General features: G+C 38.7%; 1 protein-coding gene across 1 annotated transcript; it reads left to right on the top strand.

Annotated features, from left to right (window-relative positions):
* The first annotated feature begins 255 nt into the window (after nt 1–255).
* On the top strand, nt 256–15,278 carry LOC135257214 (potassium channel subfamily K member 5-like). The gene is made up of 5 exons (XM_064339721.1): nt 256–788; nt 7,128–7,239; nt 9,482–9,648; nt 9,748–9,916; nt 11,900–15,278. The coding sequence occupies exons 1-5, from the start codon at nt 603–605 to the stop codon at nt 12,595–12,597; spliced, it is 1,332 nt and encodes a 443-aa protein (XP_064195791.1). The 5' UTR covers nt 256–602; the 3' UTR covers nt 12,598–15,278.
* Nucleotides 15,279–21,345: the final 6,067 nt, after the last annotated feature.

Here is a 21,345-nt window from a genome sequence, read left to right as displayed (position 1 = left end):
TAATGTCCAAGTTGAATTCTGAAAAGGTCTGTTTTTATAAATGTCACCCACAGAAGCTCTGACCAGGCAAAACAAGGCAAAACTACTGATTTGTATCTACCCTACCACACCCTTCTCTCTCTCTCTCTCTCTCTCTCTCTCTCTCTCGTCTCTCTCTCTCTCTCCCTTGCTCTATTGCTCTCAATGGGTGGTTCTTTGAATATTTGTCTTTCTCTGCTCCTTCCCCCTTCCTGCTTTCCTGTAAGGTATTGCACACTACACTGGCGTACAGCCATCAGAATGAAAGAGAATGAACCTGCATGGATATGACGTTACTCCTGTGGTACAGTTCAGTCTAACTGCATGGCGATTGCAGCGGAAAGTTAAACTACGCAGCTGTCCAGGAACAGTTAATTTACCACTGGCGCAGAAAACATTTTAAAAATAAGTTTGGACAATGAAGAAATTTGCGAGCAGAAAAGTTTTACCCAACACCGAACTGAACTATGTGGAATTCCAGAAACAACCCATGCCGAACGCTGTGTAAGGATTAACCTCTAAATTCAGATCTTTTTTTTCTTTCATACGCAGGAGAGGTCTGTTTTAAGTTACAGGATTTAAGTATGGAGGACAAAGGCCCTTTGTTGACTTCAGCTATTATTTTCTACCTGTCCATCGGGGCAGCAATCTTTCAAATTCTTGAAGAACCGAACTGGGAGATTTCAGTTGCAACTTACACAACTCAGAAGGAAGAGATACTTAAAACCTATCCCTGTCTCAAGAAAGAGGACTTGGAAAAGATTTTGAAGGTATTTTCAGAGCATTTTAGTGTTTATTTGTGTGGTATCGGGCACGGTGGTTTATTTTTTAACAAGAAATGCATGAATGCATCAAATGTAATAAATGCATCCCTGATGTATTTGCAGCAGAAATACCACTATGTGTTTAATTACCCAGTTGTAACAATAGCAGTGGTTGAATTCATGTGTTTTGCATCAGATGTACAGGCCTATATTCGCCATATGAGTTTGTATCCTGTCCACTGCTGGTCTGTCAAGGCAATTAACAGACTGTCTTCTCATTTCTCACATTAAAAGATATATCATTTCAATGTACATTCTAAACTGTCACAGAAACCATAGATTAGTACATATCCTGTTAATGAATGAAGGGAAGGCTAAAATATTAATACTAATACTGTGTCTCTGCATACTACTTGAGTCATTGGAAAATGTGTTTTCTTGTAGGCTACTGACATGACTTATCATGAATGTGCAGTGGTTCACTATATAGACATTGTTGAACAGTTATCAGTTCATTGATTAAAATAGGCAGCAGCATGAATACTCAGCATTTAATTATATATATATATATATATATATGTATATAGTTTCATAATGTAAAGCCCAATAAGAGCGTATCTCATTTATCAATTTTTATTGACCGTTACGCAGTGTGCAATTTTTCTGATATTGATGTTATACATTTCTTTATTTCCTTCACTTCCATGTATCTTAACTGAGTTAATTTTTAACCTGCATAAGTCTTTGCTGGCACTAGATTATTGGTCTTGACAAATCAAGCTAATAATTACATCTATCACATGTAATATTCCTACTGTACATGTGCAGCTATGCATACTCAAGGCAATTCAAAAAGCACAATGAGGTACAATAGTAGCTGATATTATACCACTAATAGTAAGTACAAGAAACTGATCTAAATTATTTTTAATGCAATAATAGACTTGCTGAAAATTAAAAATCTAATTTGATTTGCTGTAATAAAATTTTATTTTATTTGACGTTATCTTTAACGGATAAGGTTAATTAAGGATCATCTCTGGTTGTTTGAAATTCTTTTTACTTGTCAGTGTGATCCACAAAGCCTAAAGATCCCGTTCTTCAACAGATGGAAAGTTGATTTTATGTCAAAAGGATTTCAGCATGCTCCCTGATTGGATTATAGAGAACAATATGCATTCGTGGAGTAGTAGAGCACTGTAGGGAAGAGATAAGCAGCAAGCCTTCATTACATACATACATATTGGATTATAAGATTGGACACGCTCGCTGAAAGTAACAGATATACAGTACGTCAGTAAGCAAAGTGACTGCATGGGCAGGAATACTTCTTATAATCTATGATGATTGAATGAAGCTTTTTTCATCGGTTTCATATATCAGAGCGGAAGTAGCAACGATAAAAACACATGAAGTATAGTGTTTTGAAAAGCATTCAGTGTTGCTGTTGGATGAAAAAAAATTCTACTATTTATCTATTCATTTATTTTCAGAAAAATGCTCATGCCACTAGATTATTTATTTATTTATTTATTTATTTATTTCCTCTTTGCTTACAGAAGTACACATTCAATGGTCAAACGTCATTCGAAAAATGATCAAATAACCCGCCAAAAAACTGTATGCCATCTCATGACCTCACATGAAAAATTGTTATGTTGGACAGGCATTGATTATCAACCTACCATGAATAAATAATGTTTAATAAATACATTACATTACATTTTACTCAGCAGACACGTTTATCCAAAGCAATGTAGAATATGTGCATTCCGAGGGTCAATGGAACAAATACAAACACAGATAAATTCTCATGAAGTAGCTGTTATCCATAGCCATGAACATCAAGTCCACTTCACAAACTAGAGCCAAGTTTTAAGCTAGAAGTGAGTGTAGTGTTAGTTGGTCATGGTAGAGTCTAAAGAGATGTGTTTTCAGACCACGGTGGAAAATGGGCAGTGACAGAGCAGTTCGTAGAGGAATGGAAGTTTCAAATTGGCGTGTAGTCCTGAAGTAAGTCCTGTAAGTAGAGGGGTTGTCCTGTTGATTGCAATGCAGCCCAGCGTCAGGACTTTGAACCTGACTCTGGCGGTGACCAGCAGCCAGTGGAGTGACCTCAGCAGGGGTGTGACATGTGAGAACTTTGGAGGGTTGAAGACAATTTGGGCAGCTGCATTCTTGATGAGTTGTAGTGGTAGTACAGCACAGACTGGTAGGGTTTTGAGAAGGGAGATCCAGCAATCCAGACATGAGCTAACCATATTCTGGATGAGTAGCTGGGTGGAGCATGTGGTCAGATATAGTCAAATCCTCCTGATGTTGTACAGGTGAAACCTGCAGGACCATGGTGTGCACCTAGAAGTCCAGCCGGTCATCCAGAACCACCCTCATGTTTTCCTTGGGCATCCAAGGAATGCTACCATAAATACAATAGCAGGATAATGCTCATCTTCCACTGCCAGCTCTTATTTTACTGTTTCAGAGGTATAACAAGAAGTATGATACTAGTTTACTGTTTCTTAGCTTACTCAGCCTACTCAGGAACATTTTTCTGTGGATACCTTTTCCTTATTATATTCCTTATTATAGAGTTTGGTTACCCCTTCAGTGTTCTTCCTTACAACTATCAAAGTGTGAATGTGCTGAAAACTTGAACAGGGAATCTATTGGAGAATTTACCCACTCAGAATGGCTTTTTGGAGTGCTTTTGAACGATGGCCTATTCAGCCGCAACATTAGTTTTTGTTGTAAAGTAGACCTTATAGCCTTTTTGACCTCCGTCATTTTTCTGTTCTGTGTCATTTAGTTCTCTGCGTTAAACTAAAGCATTCATCATTATTTGAAATGGCTTGAAAACATTCACTCCTTCCACTAAGTAATAATAGTATCAGGTTTCTTTATGATTTGTTAAAATGCAGTTTTATTTAAATGTATACTAAACTGCAGATTGAGGCATATCAAACAGAAAGCACAATAGGGAAATCATTTACAATATAGCTTTAGTAGATAAAAAAAATAAAGTCAGTATTAGTGGAGTTACATGTTCTCATATTGTAAGCAGTAGTAGAACTATAGGCCAGTATAAACTGTCTTCACGGTGCATTCGTTTCTGTGTTTTAATTCATTTTAGGACCTATATTAAACCTATGGGAAGTAAGTACTGTTATAACAGAATGTGCATAGCTTAGCAAAACAAACTCTTCACAGTGATGTGCCTCACAAGGTAATGACCTTAAGGTGCTGTGCAGACTAATCCCATCTAACACGTTTTTCCTCATTTTATACATTGCCTGAGTTTGTGGTGTTTCATGATTACTGAGCTGATTTTATATTGGTGTTTTCCCGCTGCACTTCAACTTTCGCTGAAAGGAGTTTGTCTGATGTTATTCGGCATTTCCAAAGGGTGTGTGGAAACCTGACATGAGTGTGGAATTTTGTTACCTTAATCCACTGGTGTCAAACTCCAGCCCTGGAGGGCCACAGTGTTTGCTGGTTTTCTGGGTGTTCTGAGCACCAGTGGTTCATTTACGTCATCGATTGGCTAAGAAATCCACACACTTTGTTCTCAAGGTCTTAATTAGCAGCTGATTGAAAGGAAACCACAAAAACCTGCAGGCGCCCCCCTTGGGAAACAGCCTTAATCCCTTTCAAAACAGGGCATTATAGATGAAGACTAGATCAGGTCACTTTCATTTCTGACAAGAATGTCCATGAATGGTTGCTACTGCAGTTATGGGTTAAAGTAGATTATACTTTAGTGATTTACACTGGCAATAAATTATTGAGTAAGAGTTCTTTTTCCACCATTCTGTGAGAAAAACAACCACATAAAAAGCCTAAATATGCTGGTAATGCATTGTTCTGCAGCAATATCCCATCCTATTATTTCAGAAGGGAATGTTTTATGGGCTGAAGGGTGTATGAAGTTCTGTTTCATGAAATAAATCTGCAATTCTCCACCCAGTTATTTTGAACAAAGAACACGCAGGTGAAAAGGAACAGGTTCAGCCCCTCCCATTCAGGTAGAGGCAACTGTTAAAACAGGAGAACTGTGCCAGTCTTGATTGTTTCAGTCAACAATAATCAGGACACTCAGGTCAGTCTAACATACTATTTTGTTTACTTTATTCAACTCAAATAACCACTGCAAACATGTAATGACATGCTATTGTCATAAAAAGACCACATGTTTTCATGCTTTGCTCAGTTATCTCATTCTCTTTGGGAATTCCTGGAAATCAAACCTGGCAGCAGCAGCCAACTCACACTATTACTGTATATAAAAACATGTTATAGCCTGATACCTGTATCCGCTAATACTAAATTATCACTGGAGGCATTGTTTTTTTCACTAGAGATTCAGCAGTTAATATACTTAAACAATTAAGTAAATAATTTATATTCATAAAAAAACAATAATTTACAGTCCTATAGGACTGGTTTATGTAGCAAATTCTGTGATACAGAATCACTTATTCAAGACTGATTATAAGGTTTTCTTAAACCATTAAAAACAAAAATGAACCCTGCTGCTTAAATAGGCTGTTCCCGCAAAAATAAAACAAAGCTACAATTTCCACTTACACAGAGTGCTATCTATCCAGATAGTTTCCCTGAGATTTTACAAGTTTTTTGAGATATCCACTTCAGCTCACTCTGACACATAAAACCTCAATGGGACATGCAAAGCACAAACACTTTACATTTGAAAAACTCAGCATAAACGTCTCTTTTCAAATATAATGACACGGTTACTCGTGAACACGCACAGACCTTGTTGTGCATGGTTTCATCGAAAATTACCAAAGTACGCTAACTGTGTATATCCACGCAAAGTCTCAACTAAAGCACATCAGAATTCTGGGGCACAGTGTCAACATTGTATCAGGGTGAGCTGCAACAGATATCAAGAAAACTCATCCAAACTCAGTGAAACTATCTGGATGGTTAAATAGCACTCCAGGTATGAGGAAATATAGCATTAAATTTATTTTATTTTAAGTAGCTTTGACCAGAGTGTGGTGGGGCTAAGGTTGCAAGTTTGATTGCTAGGTGTGGCACCATATATCCATCTAAAATGCATAAGACACTCAACAACCTGTTCCAATAAAACTACAGTAAAGGTACAATAGTAGCTGATGTTATACCACTAATAGTAGGTACAAGAAATTGTTCTAAATTATTTTTAATGCAAGAACTGACTTGTCGAAAATTTGATTTGCAGTAATAAAACCCAGGGTTTTTATTTTATTTGACATTATTTTTTAAGAGGTTAGGTCTATTAAGGAGAGCCTCTGGTTCTTAGAATTTCTCTTTAGTTGTCAGTGTGATCCACAAAGCAGAAAGATCCTGTTGAACAACAAGGTCTGTGCATGTTCCTGATCCTGTATGGTAAAAAATATGCAAGAACAATGTAACTTGTTTGAGCAGCCATGGAAATTAAGTGTTTGTATATGGGTGTGTCAGTTGCTGGCAGCTGTGGGAACATGTTCAGAGTACTGTGACGTCTTTTATCATACAGTTTGAGGCACATTCCTTAATTGAACTCTAGAGAATGGCTGCAGCATCATAATAACAGGATATCTCTGCAAGTAATGAGAGACTCAAACTTGAATCAGCAAGCAAGTTCTGTTTAGAGTGTACTTACATTATATTCCATTTTGTATTTCCTGAAATCAATTAATTTCTCACCATGTGCCCATGCCTGCAGGTGGGAATTATAGCTTAAATTCCCATAACGAAATGACTGTGCCCCTGGAATGTCTGGATGATGTCATATCTAAAGGCCAGCTCAGTTGTGTAATATCTATGTATTAGTATTTGTGGGGTCTTTGTCAACAGCCAAACTTACCAACAGACCAATTGATTCCTGTGTGTATTTGATGGTTTCAAGTGCTGATAGCTTTGCAACATCTCAAACACATTCACCTAGAACTCTTCTGGAGCATATTAGCTAAATACCTTTAGCATGAAGCCCTGCATTAGTTGTTGAATGCACAAACGGAGTGGTTCCTAATGCTGTTCCTGTAGATCTGCCATTCAGTTTTTCACCCTAACCCTAACAAAGCACACCACATTCAACAGATAAAGATCCTGTTGAGCTGGTAATCAGTACAATCAGGTGTACCAAATCAGGGTTGAAAAGAAAACCTAATATATGGTAGGAACAGTGAACAGGAACAGTGTTGGGAACCACTACATTAGTTGGGAACCACTCCGTCTGTGCACTAAATAACAGGAACCACAGAAAAAACTGCTACTCAACTGCGGTGCCTTTTTGGCTTCCTGATGCACAGAGGGAATGGTACATAAACCGACCCACATTTTATCAGTCTTTGTTTGCAGGTAGTGTCAGACGCTGCTGGGCAGGGCATCGCCATCACAGGAAACAAGACCCTCAGGAGCTGGACTTGGCCAAAGGCTGTTGTCTTTGCTGCCACTATTATCACCACCATAGGTAAGTGCCATTGTGTTCTAATCTACCTAGTGCACTGCAAGCCAATGCAGTTCTAACCCCAGCTACAAATACAGGCAGTGTCTTTTAAAGCCTGTCTACATTTAATGCCCCTGGGAATTGTATTGTCTATTGGGCTTAGGTAAGGACTATTAACCCGTTGAATATCAGGCCTGTGTCACATATCAAGAGCATGTTAATGTGCCCTCAGTATATTGGAGGCAAGATAACCTCCAATTGAGTTTCAATCCATATTTGTCATACTCACATCCAGAAATTCTAACCTTAAGTTTTGGAGTTTGATTAATCTGCTTGACTAATTTAACAAAGTTAAGTAGCAGTATAGCCAGTGCTACCCTTACCCTTCCTATTTCCTATCTCAAATCTAATGCCTGGAGACACTCTGCTAAACAAGTGCTGTCCTACATGAGACTAAATTCAAACCTGTCTTGGCCCTGATTGTCTGTTATGTCTGTTGTCGGTTATTCAATATCCCTTGGGGCTATTTTTAAACAATGGAATTGTTAACCCTTGGGTCTTAACCTCCTCTCTACATCTGACCACCTGACCAGTCCTCTTACATATAATTGGTTATATAACTTGATTTCACCCACTGGCCTGGTCCCAATTCACCTCAGAATCACTCTGCCTACTCACTCTACCTTATTTTGCGTGTTCATGAGGGTTGCCATCTTGTACAAGGGTTGTCCCAGAACTAAGCCAAATTTCAGCAAGGGTTAGTGGCTGTTCGGCCCTCCGACTCCCTCACTAATGAGAAAATGAAAGTGCTGACTTAGGCTACGTTTACACCGCAGGTCTTGATGCCCAGTTCAGATTTTTTAGACTGCCTGTTTTCATCTACTTTTTAAACTGACCTATATCCGATACCTGTGCTCACATAGTTTATACTAAAAACAACCCGCATGCGCGCACAAGGGTTTGGTTACAGATACGAAAGAAAACAACCACGCCGCCACTACCATATCGCTATCAATGGACACAAAACAATGGAGAAAGAAATAATAATTCAAGCTGTTGGTTTTTAAAACATTTTAGGCCCGCAACAAACATCCCCTGCATTTTGGCCTATACCGACTCTTCGGCTCACATACTTAAAAGGACATAACCTTGATTTTCACCGCTAGAGACTAGAGTCTTCGTCCTCCGTTTAACTTCTTTTAACATTTACCATTACCAGCAGAGAGTGGTTGTGCATGTCATAGACATTACGCGTCATTCAAATGCAAATATATCGCATTTTGAGCGAATCGAAATGACCGGAAAATTCGGATCTGATTCAGATTCAGTGATGTCAGTCACATTGGCAGATATCTGATTCCGATCGGATTTATTTCCACATACGAATGTGGTCGAAAACTTATCTGAAAATATCTGATTCCATGTGCTTTTTCTTGTTGACATATTCTTAATACATATCCGATCCGTGCCACATGTGAGCAAAAAAACGGAATGGGGTCACTTTTACCAGGCGGTGCACACATTAAAAAGTGAGTCCTGATCCAACAGGCATTGCGTTGCTTAATGTGGTTACCAGAGTTGTTTAAGCATGGCAGAGCTAACCACATTTAAATGTAATTTGACTGCCATTGTATGCCTTTTCAAAAAACAGTTATCATAGTCATCACAGTTCTGTCTTATTTGCAAAAAAAAAAAAAGCGTCTCAAATTATATAAAAGTTTTGTTAGTTAAAGTGTACTGATAACACCTATCTTGATTGTGGTAATCATTTTTTGTAACGCAGTTCAAAGTTGCTCACTGTGCCCAACTGTTAAGTGATATTCTTTTAAGTGGTGATGATTTATTATTAATAATAAGCCATTCTTTGCAAATTCCAATCTGTAAATTCAAATGGAATTCTCGTCCGAGCAGACCAAAAGTGTGTCCCACGCAAATACTGGTTTGTAAGCTCCCTATCGTTTCGATGCCTAACCCTCGCTTGTGAGTGGCCCTTACAAAAGCGACACTAATAATTAAGTATAACTCAAAATAGAGGGGGAGTGATTAGAAGTGAATTGTGACCGGGGGACCGATTCCCCAAGTTGGTACTGCAGCTGAAAATGGAGCCCACAGTTGTATGGCCTACCTGGTTGTGTAAATAGTAAATGGTTTTATTTCACCTGTATTGTTTCATGAGACAATGAAGGTGTGTTCAAAAACAGATGGTTTTAGGAGGAGGAGAAGCTGAGCAGACCCTGGTGACAGTTGTTCTCCTGTGCTGCTGCAGGTTATGGGAACATTGCCCCAAAAACTGTTGGTGGCCGGGTTTTCTGCATCTTCTATGGTCTGTTCGGAATTCCACTGTGCCTCACCTGGATCAGTGAACTGGGCACATTCTTCGGGTCCAGAGCAAAGAAGCTGGGGCATTACTTGATCAAGAAAGACTTCACCGTGGTAAGGAGGCTCAAATTGATTACTGCTGCAAAAATTTAAAATTAATAACAACATTTTAAATGTGTGAATTAATTGTTTTATATTATGTGTTGTTTTCAGCGCAAAGCCCAGTTAGTCTGCAATGCCGTCTTTGTCCTGTGGGGGGTGATGGTCCACCTGGTGATCCCTCCCTTCATCTTTATGCATCAGGAGCAATGGTCCTATGTCGAGGGCTTGTATTTTTCTTTTGTTACTGTGACGACCATTGGCTTCGGGGATCTAGTTGCAGGTAAATTGGGGCAAGCCTTCACCTGCACTGGAGCCTCCACATTACTCTCTTCCCTACAATGCTCTCTGTTGATCATTTTTATGATACTAAGGCAAATCCATTTCAAACATGCTTTCGTTTAAATATGGCTTGTGGGCTTCTGAGTGACTTTGTCAATAAAAGCAGCAACAATTGAATGCTGGGCTGTACAGTTCCATGGTAATGAAATCAGTGTTCCAGATTAGTCCCAATGACATGTAAAGTACCCATTGGTTAACAAATTGTGGTCAGTGAGAAATTCAGCCTTCCTCTAATCGGTGCTAACTCTCCTGTAGAACTATGTTACATTACATTACATTACATTACATTACATTATAGGCATTTAGCTGACGCTCTTATCCAGAGCGACTTACAACAGTGTAACCAAACTCAGGATCAAGTCCACTTAAGTCCATTGAACAAAATGCAGATAAAAAGCCTTTACTATGATAGCATACATTAAGGAGAAACAAGATAGTCTGAACCAAAAATTTTTTTTTTTTTTTTTTTTTAATAGTTATGGAGGGGGTTTAGGGAAGAGGAGAGAGGTACACAGAGAAGAGGTGCGTCTTGAGTTTCCGTTTGAAGGTGCTCAGACACTCTGCTGTTCTGACCTCCACTGGAAGATCGTTCCACCATCGTGGGCCAGAACTGCAAAGAGTCGAGACCTTGTTGCTGCTCGTGTTGGGGGAGGAATCAGCCGCCCTGTAGTAGCCGATCGGAGCGATCTGGCCGGCTTGTAGGGTCTGATCATCTTCTGCAGATAACCAGGAGCTGACCCCTTGACTGCTTGGAAAGCAAGCACCAGTGTCTTAAACCGGATGCGAGCTTGCACTGGTAGCCAGTGGAGGGAGATGAGGAGGGGAGTGACGTGGGAGTCACGAGGGAGGTTGTAAACCAGACGTGCTGCTGCATTCTGGATGAGCTGAAGGGGTCTGGTGGCTGATGCTGGGAGGCCAGCCAGGAGGGAGTTGCAGTAGTCCAGACGTGACAGTATCATGGCCTGGACCAGGAGCTGTGTGGAATAATTGGTGAGGAGTTGTGGCATTAAAGGTGCAAAATAATCACTAGCTCACGGGTGAGCCCTTCAAAGGAGTGCATCCATGTTATATATAGTTTCATATGTCAGGAATCAACCATGACAGGTTGTCCTGTTATTGTAAAATTATGTACGACGGGGTGGTGATGCGGCCGAGGCGAAGCCAAGGTCATTTAACCTCCCCTGAAATACATTATTTTCCATTGGCAATGATTCTATACAATTACCACCAATTTTGTTAGTTTTTTTTTTGCATACAAAAAATTGCATGAAACCATAACTCAGTCAAATTTATCTGCCCACACAGTGTAGACATAGCGTCGTACTAGTCCCTCTGAAACTGGGTTCAGCTGGGTTTTGGGTCAAAATGGGCTCACAGCATGCTTGATATCCTGGCTAGTTAGCTAACCAACTATTGAATTACATTCAAAACATTGGTTAAAACGCAATCGTTTGCAAAGATACAGAACATAATGCATCCCGCAGCTTAGTATGTGTTAAATACGGACTGCCTCTTCTACTTTCCAAATATGGGCCGATTCCGTATTTTACAGGATACTTGGCAACCTTAAATCAAGCTATAGACTACAGCAACAAGACTTGCTAACATTACTTTCTGCAGTCATTCATGAACAATAAGCCGATTACGCTTGAGTTGGCAGTGGCTGGACACATCCCTTAACACTGCTGCAAGTATTATGGGCTGTAATACTGGAACATACTGGTAATGTTCCAGTAATGCTGAGTTAACACAATTTACAATAGCAGATACCAAATTTTGAATGGCAATAAAAAACAAGTGTGGCTGTTATTTATGAAACATAACATAAATATATATTAAAAATTGCATGTAATGTTAATATACTGATACATTTCTAAAGCAGTAAATTGCTAATATGTTTGATTGATGCTCTTTCTCCTCTCAGGTGTTAACCCAGATATAGATTACCCTGCACCATATCGCTGCTTTGTGGAGTTGTGGATTTGCATGGGCCTGGCCTGGCTCAGCCTGTTCTTCACCTGGAATGTGAACATGGTGGTGAGAGCCCACAAGGCCTTCAAGAAGAGAAGGAAGCATCGAAGATCATCCCTGGATGAACCACAGAACCACACAAAAGACAGCAAAACCCAGTGTCAGTGCCACACTGCTGCGGATGAAGTCAACATCTTCAAATTCCTTTCAGAGAAACAGGATGGATACGCTGAGCTTGTCATGAAGATCGGGACAGAGATGACAGAGAACAGGATAGGGAAGGAGTTGGTGAGGTCTCAGAGCTGCAGTGACATTCGTAATTTTGGTATCATCCAAAAATTGGAGCACTCACCCTTTCATAAGAAACGTTTCAGCTTCAAGAACATGGATCTCTCCAAGAACAAAAGCCAACAAGGCTTAGAGAATGAAATGCTCCTGATGGATAAACACACAGACACCAACACGAAGGAGAGCAAGCTGGGCCAGAATTCCATGGAGGAGGCAGTTATTGTGTGTCACTCCCAGTTGGGCACTCTTCAGAATGCTAAGCGCTTCATCGATGATGAACCGCCCTTGACCTTGGATGGCATTAAGACCACACCTTCCAACGAGCACATGGAGTCAGGGAACAAACCTTCAGGGGAACAGTGATATTGTTAAAGAGGTGTCATTTTTCATTGTCAATGGCTCTTACTACTGCCACTATTTCCGGAAGCTGTTGGAGGACCATACTTAGATACTGAGACATCTATCACCGTGCGTTGTCCCCATCTTCTGACCACATCAAACGCAGTACCTCACGACAAGAAAATGGCTGTTTTTAATTGAATTGCTTAAACCCCAATTAGACGCAGGCGTCTAAAAATAGCATTCTCTAGTAAATTATTGCTTTCACCGGTGATTCAATGTGCACTACGGTAGCACCTACACCATTGTAAAGTGTAGACACTTCGCACTTTGATGCAAAAAACCCTGTCTCGATCAGTAAAACCACTAGGTTTCCTCAAAGGAGGGCTGAAATTGACACCCCAGGTTGATTTTTATGATATTTTATAAGCCAATAACTGTCTACAACAAGTCAAACAATTGCTAATACTACAGTGATGACATTGATATTGTTAAAATCCTCCTCTGATCCCTAAGCAATAAATCTGCTCTTTGTATATAGGTTAGCAAAAGTCAATATTCATTATACATTATACGTATTTCTATGCACGTAAATAGAATGGCTAATGCGAAAATGGTTTTTTTTTTTGTTTGTTTTTTTTTTTGATAAAGCAACTTACCTTACAAGCAACAAAAAAGTATCTCAATTAGACATGCCGGTGCCAAAGTAGTAGTAGTAGTAATTGTGACTACTACCATTTCTTAAATGACCTAAAAGCAAGCTACTACTACCCTCTCTAAGATCTACCAATTGTGGCTTTTTCCGTGCTTGGAAATCATAGTGTCGAGTTCTTCAAACTAATTTACATAGCTTTCAAACACAGCTTACAGTTCCCTTCTAGCAGAAATGACGGCCTTTTCGCTTTTTCGCGCTCTATTATTGTAAACTGTTTATGATTCAGTTTCCTCCTTGTGAGCTCTCACTCTGTCGTGATAAGGAGGTTTGCTACTGACAAGCAGTCTGGGAGCTGACCTGGGAGTACACAGCAAGGTAAAATCAAGTGGTTTGATTGCTTCGAAGTGAATTTAGTTTGTGTGATAACTAACCATTATGGACACATTTTGTATATAGAAGCTCTCCAAAATGACAGCATTAACTGAAATACAGGGCTTGGTCAAAAAGTGAGAATGGGTAAACAAAGAATATTTATTTTGTGGGGTTCCAGAGGGTACCACCCTCAATGAAGTTAGTGAAATCTAGAAGTGGAATATGTCTGGGGAAAAGATGGTAAATGTTTGGCGCCATTTTAAGAGGTTTTCAGGAGATTTTGGTGCCACCTTTGGGAAAACGCATGTCAAATTTTCCTTCTTCATTCAATCCACTCCAAACTTTTTTCCTGGTGTTATATACATCCTGGGGTATGATTGGGAAAATAAATCTGGTTTCGTCCAGTATCAGAAGTACATATAATCAATTATGTCCTGTATTTTTATGGAGTGAGACTCCCATACGATCAGGGGATTTGATCATTTTGGTGTGAATGTCCTCTTTATTTCAAGTTTTGAACCATGTTTGTACTGTATATACGTTTGGAGATCATGGTGTTTATTTAAGACGGGGGGGATTCTTACAAAAAATCCAGGATTTTATGTGGAGTTTAAGGGGTTAATGTACCTCATAGCCATATACACTTTGCTTCATTTTATGAAAAAGCAGTCAAGCAAATGGTGATTTGAGACTGGGTTGTGTGGTTTAGCCATGCAGGAATTTTCCATGATGTTACACATCCTATTATGCATGTGAAGGATACATTTGATTCATTTATTCACCTTCACAGGGAACCAGCAGTGGATATTATTTTACATAGGACCGATCCTGTTTTTGAATGTATGTCAGTGTTCTTACGGAAAGCATTGCAAGTCAATTTTGCAGACCTAAATGCTTTATTTATCCCATATGGCCAAAAAGAAAGTATTATTGAATTGAAATGAGCAACAGATGGGTCATCTGGACATAACATTGCTAGTTTTGTTCCAAGGAATAATCGTCAATGACTGTTTGTACATTGATATTTTAGCATCCAAATTAATGCAAGTTTCTCATGTCTTCCAATGATGGTTAATGGCTAGAGATCAACACATAACAATTAAATGCCTGTATGAAAATCTAATTTTATGTATATAGATGAAATAGGACGAAAGGAAACTACAAGTTTAGTTTGTTCCAAATTAGATGTGTGCTGACCATATTGGTGCAGTTTTATCCATGCTGTTAATTTAGCTGTGTCTCCCATATCAATTCCTTGCCTCCACAGGTAAGGAGATCTAACGCTGAAACACTGAACTAGCAGATCTGTAACATTACATGCAACATTGTGGACTATTGTGCTCTTTGACTGTGTAACAGAAGAAGAAGCTACTACATAAGCAATGCATTAGTGAGCCGATCGCAACCCCCATTTCTGCACAGGCTCTGGATATAGTCCGTCTGTACTAACGACACATTAAATGTACCCATCCAATTCCGCTCAGCTCAGCTGACTGTGACTATGTAGCTCAGCAGCGGCTGCAGTAAGCAGAGGTGCCAGTTGGCAACATTCACTTTGAAGGAGAGTGTATGCTAGCCCGAGGGACGAGATTACAGGTTTATGGATACAACTTTTACATTCAGTCTGTGAGAACGAACAGCAGCCTGGGGTTAAATAAAAACATCATTATCTCCTCTCCACCTATTTGTTGGTCCATTGTTTTCAATACTCCTTCTCAACTTTTGGTACTGTAAAGGTAATTCTGTTATTTGCTTATTCCCAAATGTTCGTCCAGGTATCAGTGGCAAATTAGCAGGGCTCTACACTAACATTTGTTTTCCATGGAGCACAATAATGCATCTCATTTATAAGATGTGCACCTAAATTATTTTTTCCAAGTAGCACACATCAATTTTCAGGAAGAAATGCTTCAAAAGTAGGAGGAATGTTGCGCCCTGTAACAGTGGACATGGTGAAAGAGGCCTTCCTGTTGTAGGTGTTGCTTTGTTCAGGGCTTTGACTACATAAATGATCCAGGAGTGAATGTAGATTTACATGGTATAGCGCCATGTAAATTCTTCACTGTGCTTCATTTGATTTATGTTCAGCTTATTCATTTTGAAACTTTATCTGGGGTGTTGCCATTGACTGTTGACATTGGTTGAGTCATGACTTGCTGCCATTTGTTGAGTTTGTTTTTTTGCCAACACCCTTAATTGACCTTACAGCTGCTTCATACATTTGTCCAGTTACCTTAAAAAATAACAGGCAGATACAAGTGCTCGCACACACACACACACGCACACACACACATAAATAGTCTACCCTTTTCTGACACCCCTAGGCACAGTCCAATCTCATACTTTTCTCAGGGTTAACCACTTATTTTACATACAGTATAGGATTTACCAGCATGTCAAATCTTGGTTCCCGGTGTGAATTTTTAGAGATGGTGTAATTAAACTCAGGCTTCTTCATTTAATTGTGAAGGTGTGTTGGGTGGACTGCTCAGTGAAGTCACATAAAGATATATATGTGTTTCAGTATTATAGATTTTTTATTATGATAATATTTTATAGTATTATTATGGTTTTGTAAAGAAACTGATCTATCTTGTCTTCTTTCTTCATTTTGTTGGTTCCTGACAAGAATGTTTTGAACGCAGTAAGACTTATTATTTGTATCTAAATTATACAATGTTGGTTTTCTTATTTTCATTTTATATTGTGACTGAATACAAGAATATTCTCTCTCTCTCTCTCTCTCTCTCTGGTAGATAGTATTTCAACTACAAAAAATCAAAACATTATTCTAGACAGGAATGTGTAATGCCTGCATTGAACATTCACCTCATAACATAATGCTTTTGATTGGTAAACCCTGATGCATGATAAACAAGACAGAACAGTTGTCAGGTGAGTTCTCAGGTGTTGTCAATTATTGTAAATGTTTTCCTTAAACTCTTTTATTTCTTTCACTTAGTGTCAAACGTACACCATGGTCCCTGTGATAACCTTCAGTTTGCTCAGTTCAGTTTTCTCAACAAAGGTTTGCTAAAAAACTTGATCTACTGAGTTCCTTCTCTTGTTCTTATGTAAGAATGGGGTTAGATACCCTTGAGCGGCGAACGAATGTGCTGCTCAAATTACACCATTCACACCACGGAACATTTCTCCTAAAATTCTGAGGAGGCTGAGATGTTCCCTTTTGATCTCAAATGCGTGCGTGCCCACAGGCACATTAACAGACACGTGCATTTGCCCAGCCTTGCGGTTCCTGCACGTTCGCACCTGGTGAGACTGGAGCGCAGGTCTTGTCTGAGCGTGTTACAGCCAGCATTGGATGCCTTGGCCCACTTGGCTCCACTTATCATGGAGTTCTATCATATCCAGATAGCAGTGACATGAACCATCTAGGAGCACAATGACCTTCTCCTGAAATACTATCATTCTGGCAAACTGATCCAAGATGTCCTGTGAATTGGCAGAATTATATTCTATTTAGTCATATTTTGATTTTACTTGATTTTTTTCATCAAGTATTTTGATGGCAGTGAGACATGAATCTCTAGGAGAATTTTCCCAGAGCAGACGTGAAAGAGAAGAGAGGTAACTGCTACATATTTTTACTATGGCTGAGGGTAAAATCTATATCTAGATTAGAAACTTTCGGCTCCACGCTTTTACATTTCACCTCACCTGTTCTCATTAACTAATATTCCTCTTGTCTATTAGACTTAATATTTACACTTTTGAATTTCAATAACCAAATAGTAGTGTCAGCACTGTCAGGCACATGCACAAATAGACAAACAGAGGTAAGGCATGAGCCTCTGAACCTTTCGCTTTCCGTCAACTCTTAGTGATTTTTTGAAGCCTTTTTTTTAATTGGAGGTCCTGCTGGCTGTATACCCCTCCCCTCATCATAAGTTAAAATGAATTACAAAAATACATATTTATAAAAATATATTTGCCCTTTGGAGGCTTTTCAGCTTGAGCCTCTGCTCCAAAATGCTGTGCATGGCTCTGAGCCGTGCCTTCTGAGAGTATTGAGAACTTTTCACTCATATACACTATCATCAGTATATCAGTGTTTCTTGGTTAACTCTGCTCCATCTAATTTCATAAGATTTAAACTTGATTAAAATTCCATAAATTGACCTGCATTGCAAGTGATCTTCCAGAATGAGGAAACTGTGACTCTGTAACCACCCATAACTGCAAGTTTTCAAAAGATCCGCAGTCGTCAGTCACAGTAACAGTGCCCTTTGGTCTGAGCCACCCACTGTTTTATGTATCAGGCTGCACATGATTATATCAGAGCAGCATTATACTGTTTCAAAGTCCATCAGAGCTAAGTCAGACATGTTTGTATCAGAATGTGTCTCGTTATGTTAGATTACACCTGACAATAATATGTGAAACTGCCTGTATCAGTTGTATTGTATTTTGGCAGTAGCATCAGAATGCCGTAGAGCACTCATTAAGCAGTCCCAGACCCAGTAGCCATTTTCTTAGAAGTGTGCTGACGCTTCTAAGGAAATCGACTACGATTCTAGAAAAAAACGAATTTACCAATTACTAAAGAAAGAGCAGCCTCTAGTGGAAGACCACAGTAAATGCAGTTCATTCAGGAAATTTGCACTGTTAGGACCCTTCTCATTTTTTTTTTCGGACTCACTTTACATACATGCTTATCTTTGATACTGGGAGGTGTCTCCTTGTACACACTGGTGAAGCACATGACCATGTGTGGCCAAAATGCTGGCACTTCCATGCAAGCCTAAATTAAGGAAGGGGACTGTTGTGCTTGTCCAGCAAGAGGCGAAGCATCACTTCAATCTGTATGGAGAGCATGCCTTTCACATTGATTATATCCGCAAAAGTGAGCCAAGATTTCAATAGCAGTGGGGTCACTGGGTCAATGCAAGCAAAATGTGTGTGATTTTAAAATACATGGAGAGACCCACAGACTGCCATTAAAAATAAGTTAGCCAATGACAAGACACTAGTGGGCAGAACCGGCAATAGACCTGTACATTACATTCCAAAATATGAACTTCTCAAATCATGATTCTCCATTTTTGATAAATGTAGTATTTTCATGTTAAATAATTAATTACTCATTGAAAGAATACTTGTATAGAGTTAACCCCTGCTGTATCACTCACTTTTTTAAACACAAGCCTGCAAATGGCACACCCAAAATAAAATGGTTATCATTCTTAAATCCTTTTGACAAGAGGCCTAATCCTGGTCTTTTCTGAAAGGTCTCTTTAGAGGTTGTTTTCCACAAGTCAGAATTACTCTAAATGTTCATGATAGAAAACAGCAGAAGCTCAAACACAGTGGAAGTGGAAGTTCAACTTTTTTCACCGAAAAGATGATGATTTTCGAATGCATATAGATACTTAGATACTTGGGGTGTGCCTGGTGAGAGCGGCAGCCACAACCCTCGACAAATCTTGGTTCAAAATGTATGACAGTACCACAAAAAAGGAGCATTCTGCATTGTTTTTTTGAAGCCATGTCAAGTTGGGTTTTCAAAAATGCCATTTGGAGACTTCAAAAGGGACTTGGTAATAAAATGACATTATGAATGAATTAAACATTGCATTTATATATTACTTTTCCAGACGCTCAAAGTACTTTACAGTGGGGAAACTCACCTCAACCACCAACAATGTGTAGCACTCACCTCTTCACAAATTAAATATTTTAAGGCATCAGCAATATCTTTATTCTTATAAAGCAATACACCTTCTTCATTCAGGATGCACTCTCCTTGAATTTCCTTTTCCTACCACAGCATTGAAAGAAACATTTCTGAGCACTTTTTGCATCTTGGGCAATTAGCCTTTCAAAGAGTCACTTAGCTACCTTTTTTTTTTTTTTTTAACCTTAGCGCGTATATTACAATATTCAGCCTTATCACTCTTAGTGCTGTCGCTTTTATATATCTCATCCAGGTTTTTTTCCGTCAAATTCTTTCATATGGCTTTGTTCCTCCACTGGGGAGACTGCTTCTTCAACTTGCTTTCTGAATTAATTTACATTGCACCCCTAGAATAACCCTTTTAAACCTGCCCCACTTTTCATTCACAGTCTTGCAGTCAAGAAGCTGCACCCAGTCAATATTACTTAAATTTGCTCGCAATTTGTCAGAATTGGCTCATCTAAAATTAAAAATTATAGGAGGCCTTGTTAATTTGCCAAAATACATCAAAACTAATTGCAGAATGATCGCTAGTCCAAAGTGGCTCGATTACCTTAATGCTACAAATTATTTCAGGATCATTACATAGCACCACATCCAGAATTGATTTCCCTCTTGTAGGTTGACTGACATATTGTGCCAAAAAAGGTCATTTATAACATCTAAAAATTCTTCCTCACTTTTTCCTTGTCCTGTCATCAATTCCAGACTAATACCAGGGTAATTGAAGTCACCCATAATAATAGTCTCACCTTCCCTGTTATGAAAACTGATGAATACCATCAATAAAAACTTGTTAGCAAGTTGAGGATTAATTTAAATATGTTTAATTTTCCAAATCCTGCAGTTTTAATCATTAACAACCTCATTTGATGTCCGGCACTCTGAATACTGAACACAAGCGCATTAACAATTGAAACACCTCACTTATTTGACATGTAAAATACATTTATTTGATTTAATTAGGTAATTATTATCAAAGATATCAATTATCGATTAAATTGCCAAATTCATTGATAGGCAGAGCGAACTATTGGATTAACCTTTATCAAAATGTACAACTCACAACCAGAGGAAAATTAAAATATTTATTATGTCACAACAAATATTTGCATCTAATCTAAAGATGAGGTTCAACTACCTTAAACAATTAATAAAGGTTACAGACATGGGTAGTCACACAAGAAATTAATGAAAGAAGATACCAAACCACAGCTTATTTGTCCCAAAGTAATCCAAAATGCAAAAACCAAAAGACAGCAGAATATTACAAAAGAACCAGAGATGAAATGTAGAACACCAGACCTAGATGCAGGACTCAGATGCCCACTGCCAACAGTTACAGACTTCTTCTTAAGATGCCCAAAAACGGACTGCTAACTAAAAGAAAGCCGCATATTTTATGTGGGCACCCACTGACACACCTCCTCTGACACACACCCACCCACACTCACACACCTCTCCGCTCCCCCACCCCCAAGTTCCTGTTCTATCTTATCTCCAGGCTATGTTGGTCAAGTGCTTTGAAGCTTCCTATGTCTGAGAACAGCTAAATGGCAAACATTCTAGTTTTCTTTAACCCACAACATTATTAGCAAAAGTTGCCAAACTCACATTGTGTAGGCATATTTGTAAATTATTTTTTGCATCTGTTAATGATTAAAGTCATTCTAATAGTATAGCGAACTCCCTAATCCTACAAATTATCGATCTGTATGACTTGTGAACTGAAGAGACTTGAAAACATTATTTTGTTAAGCACTGATTATACTGTTTACACACACACACACACACACAGTTGTGAAGCATAGTATAAGTACAGTATAATCAGCACCTATCAGGAACATTACCAGAACATTTTTTTATTCAAATGAAACTTTTAAATAACATGAAAAGTAATCAAGTTTTTCACATTTATGTTATAGTCATATCCTGCAACTTAATTCAAAATGATTTGTAAATAAATGCATTAATATTAAAGGAAGATGCCAACTGTTTAAGATAAATTGTCACTACATTTTGGTATATATGAAATTTATATAAGTTTAAA

The sequence above is a fragment of the Anguilla rostrata genome, chromosome 6 (genome assembly GCF_018555375.3).
Source record: "Anguilla rostrata isolate EN2019 chromosome 6, ASM1855537v3, whole genome shotgun sequence".
NCBI classification, from domain to species: domain Eukaryota; kingdom Metazoa; phylum Chordata; class Actinopteri; order Anguilliformes; family Anguillidae; genus Anguilla; species Anguilla rostrata.
The sequence above is the reverse complement of the archived record's forward strand: the minus strand, read 5'-3'. Positions and strand labels throughout refer to the sequence as shown.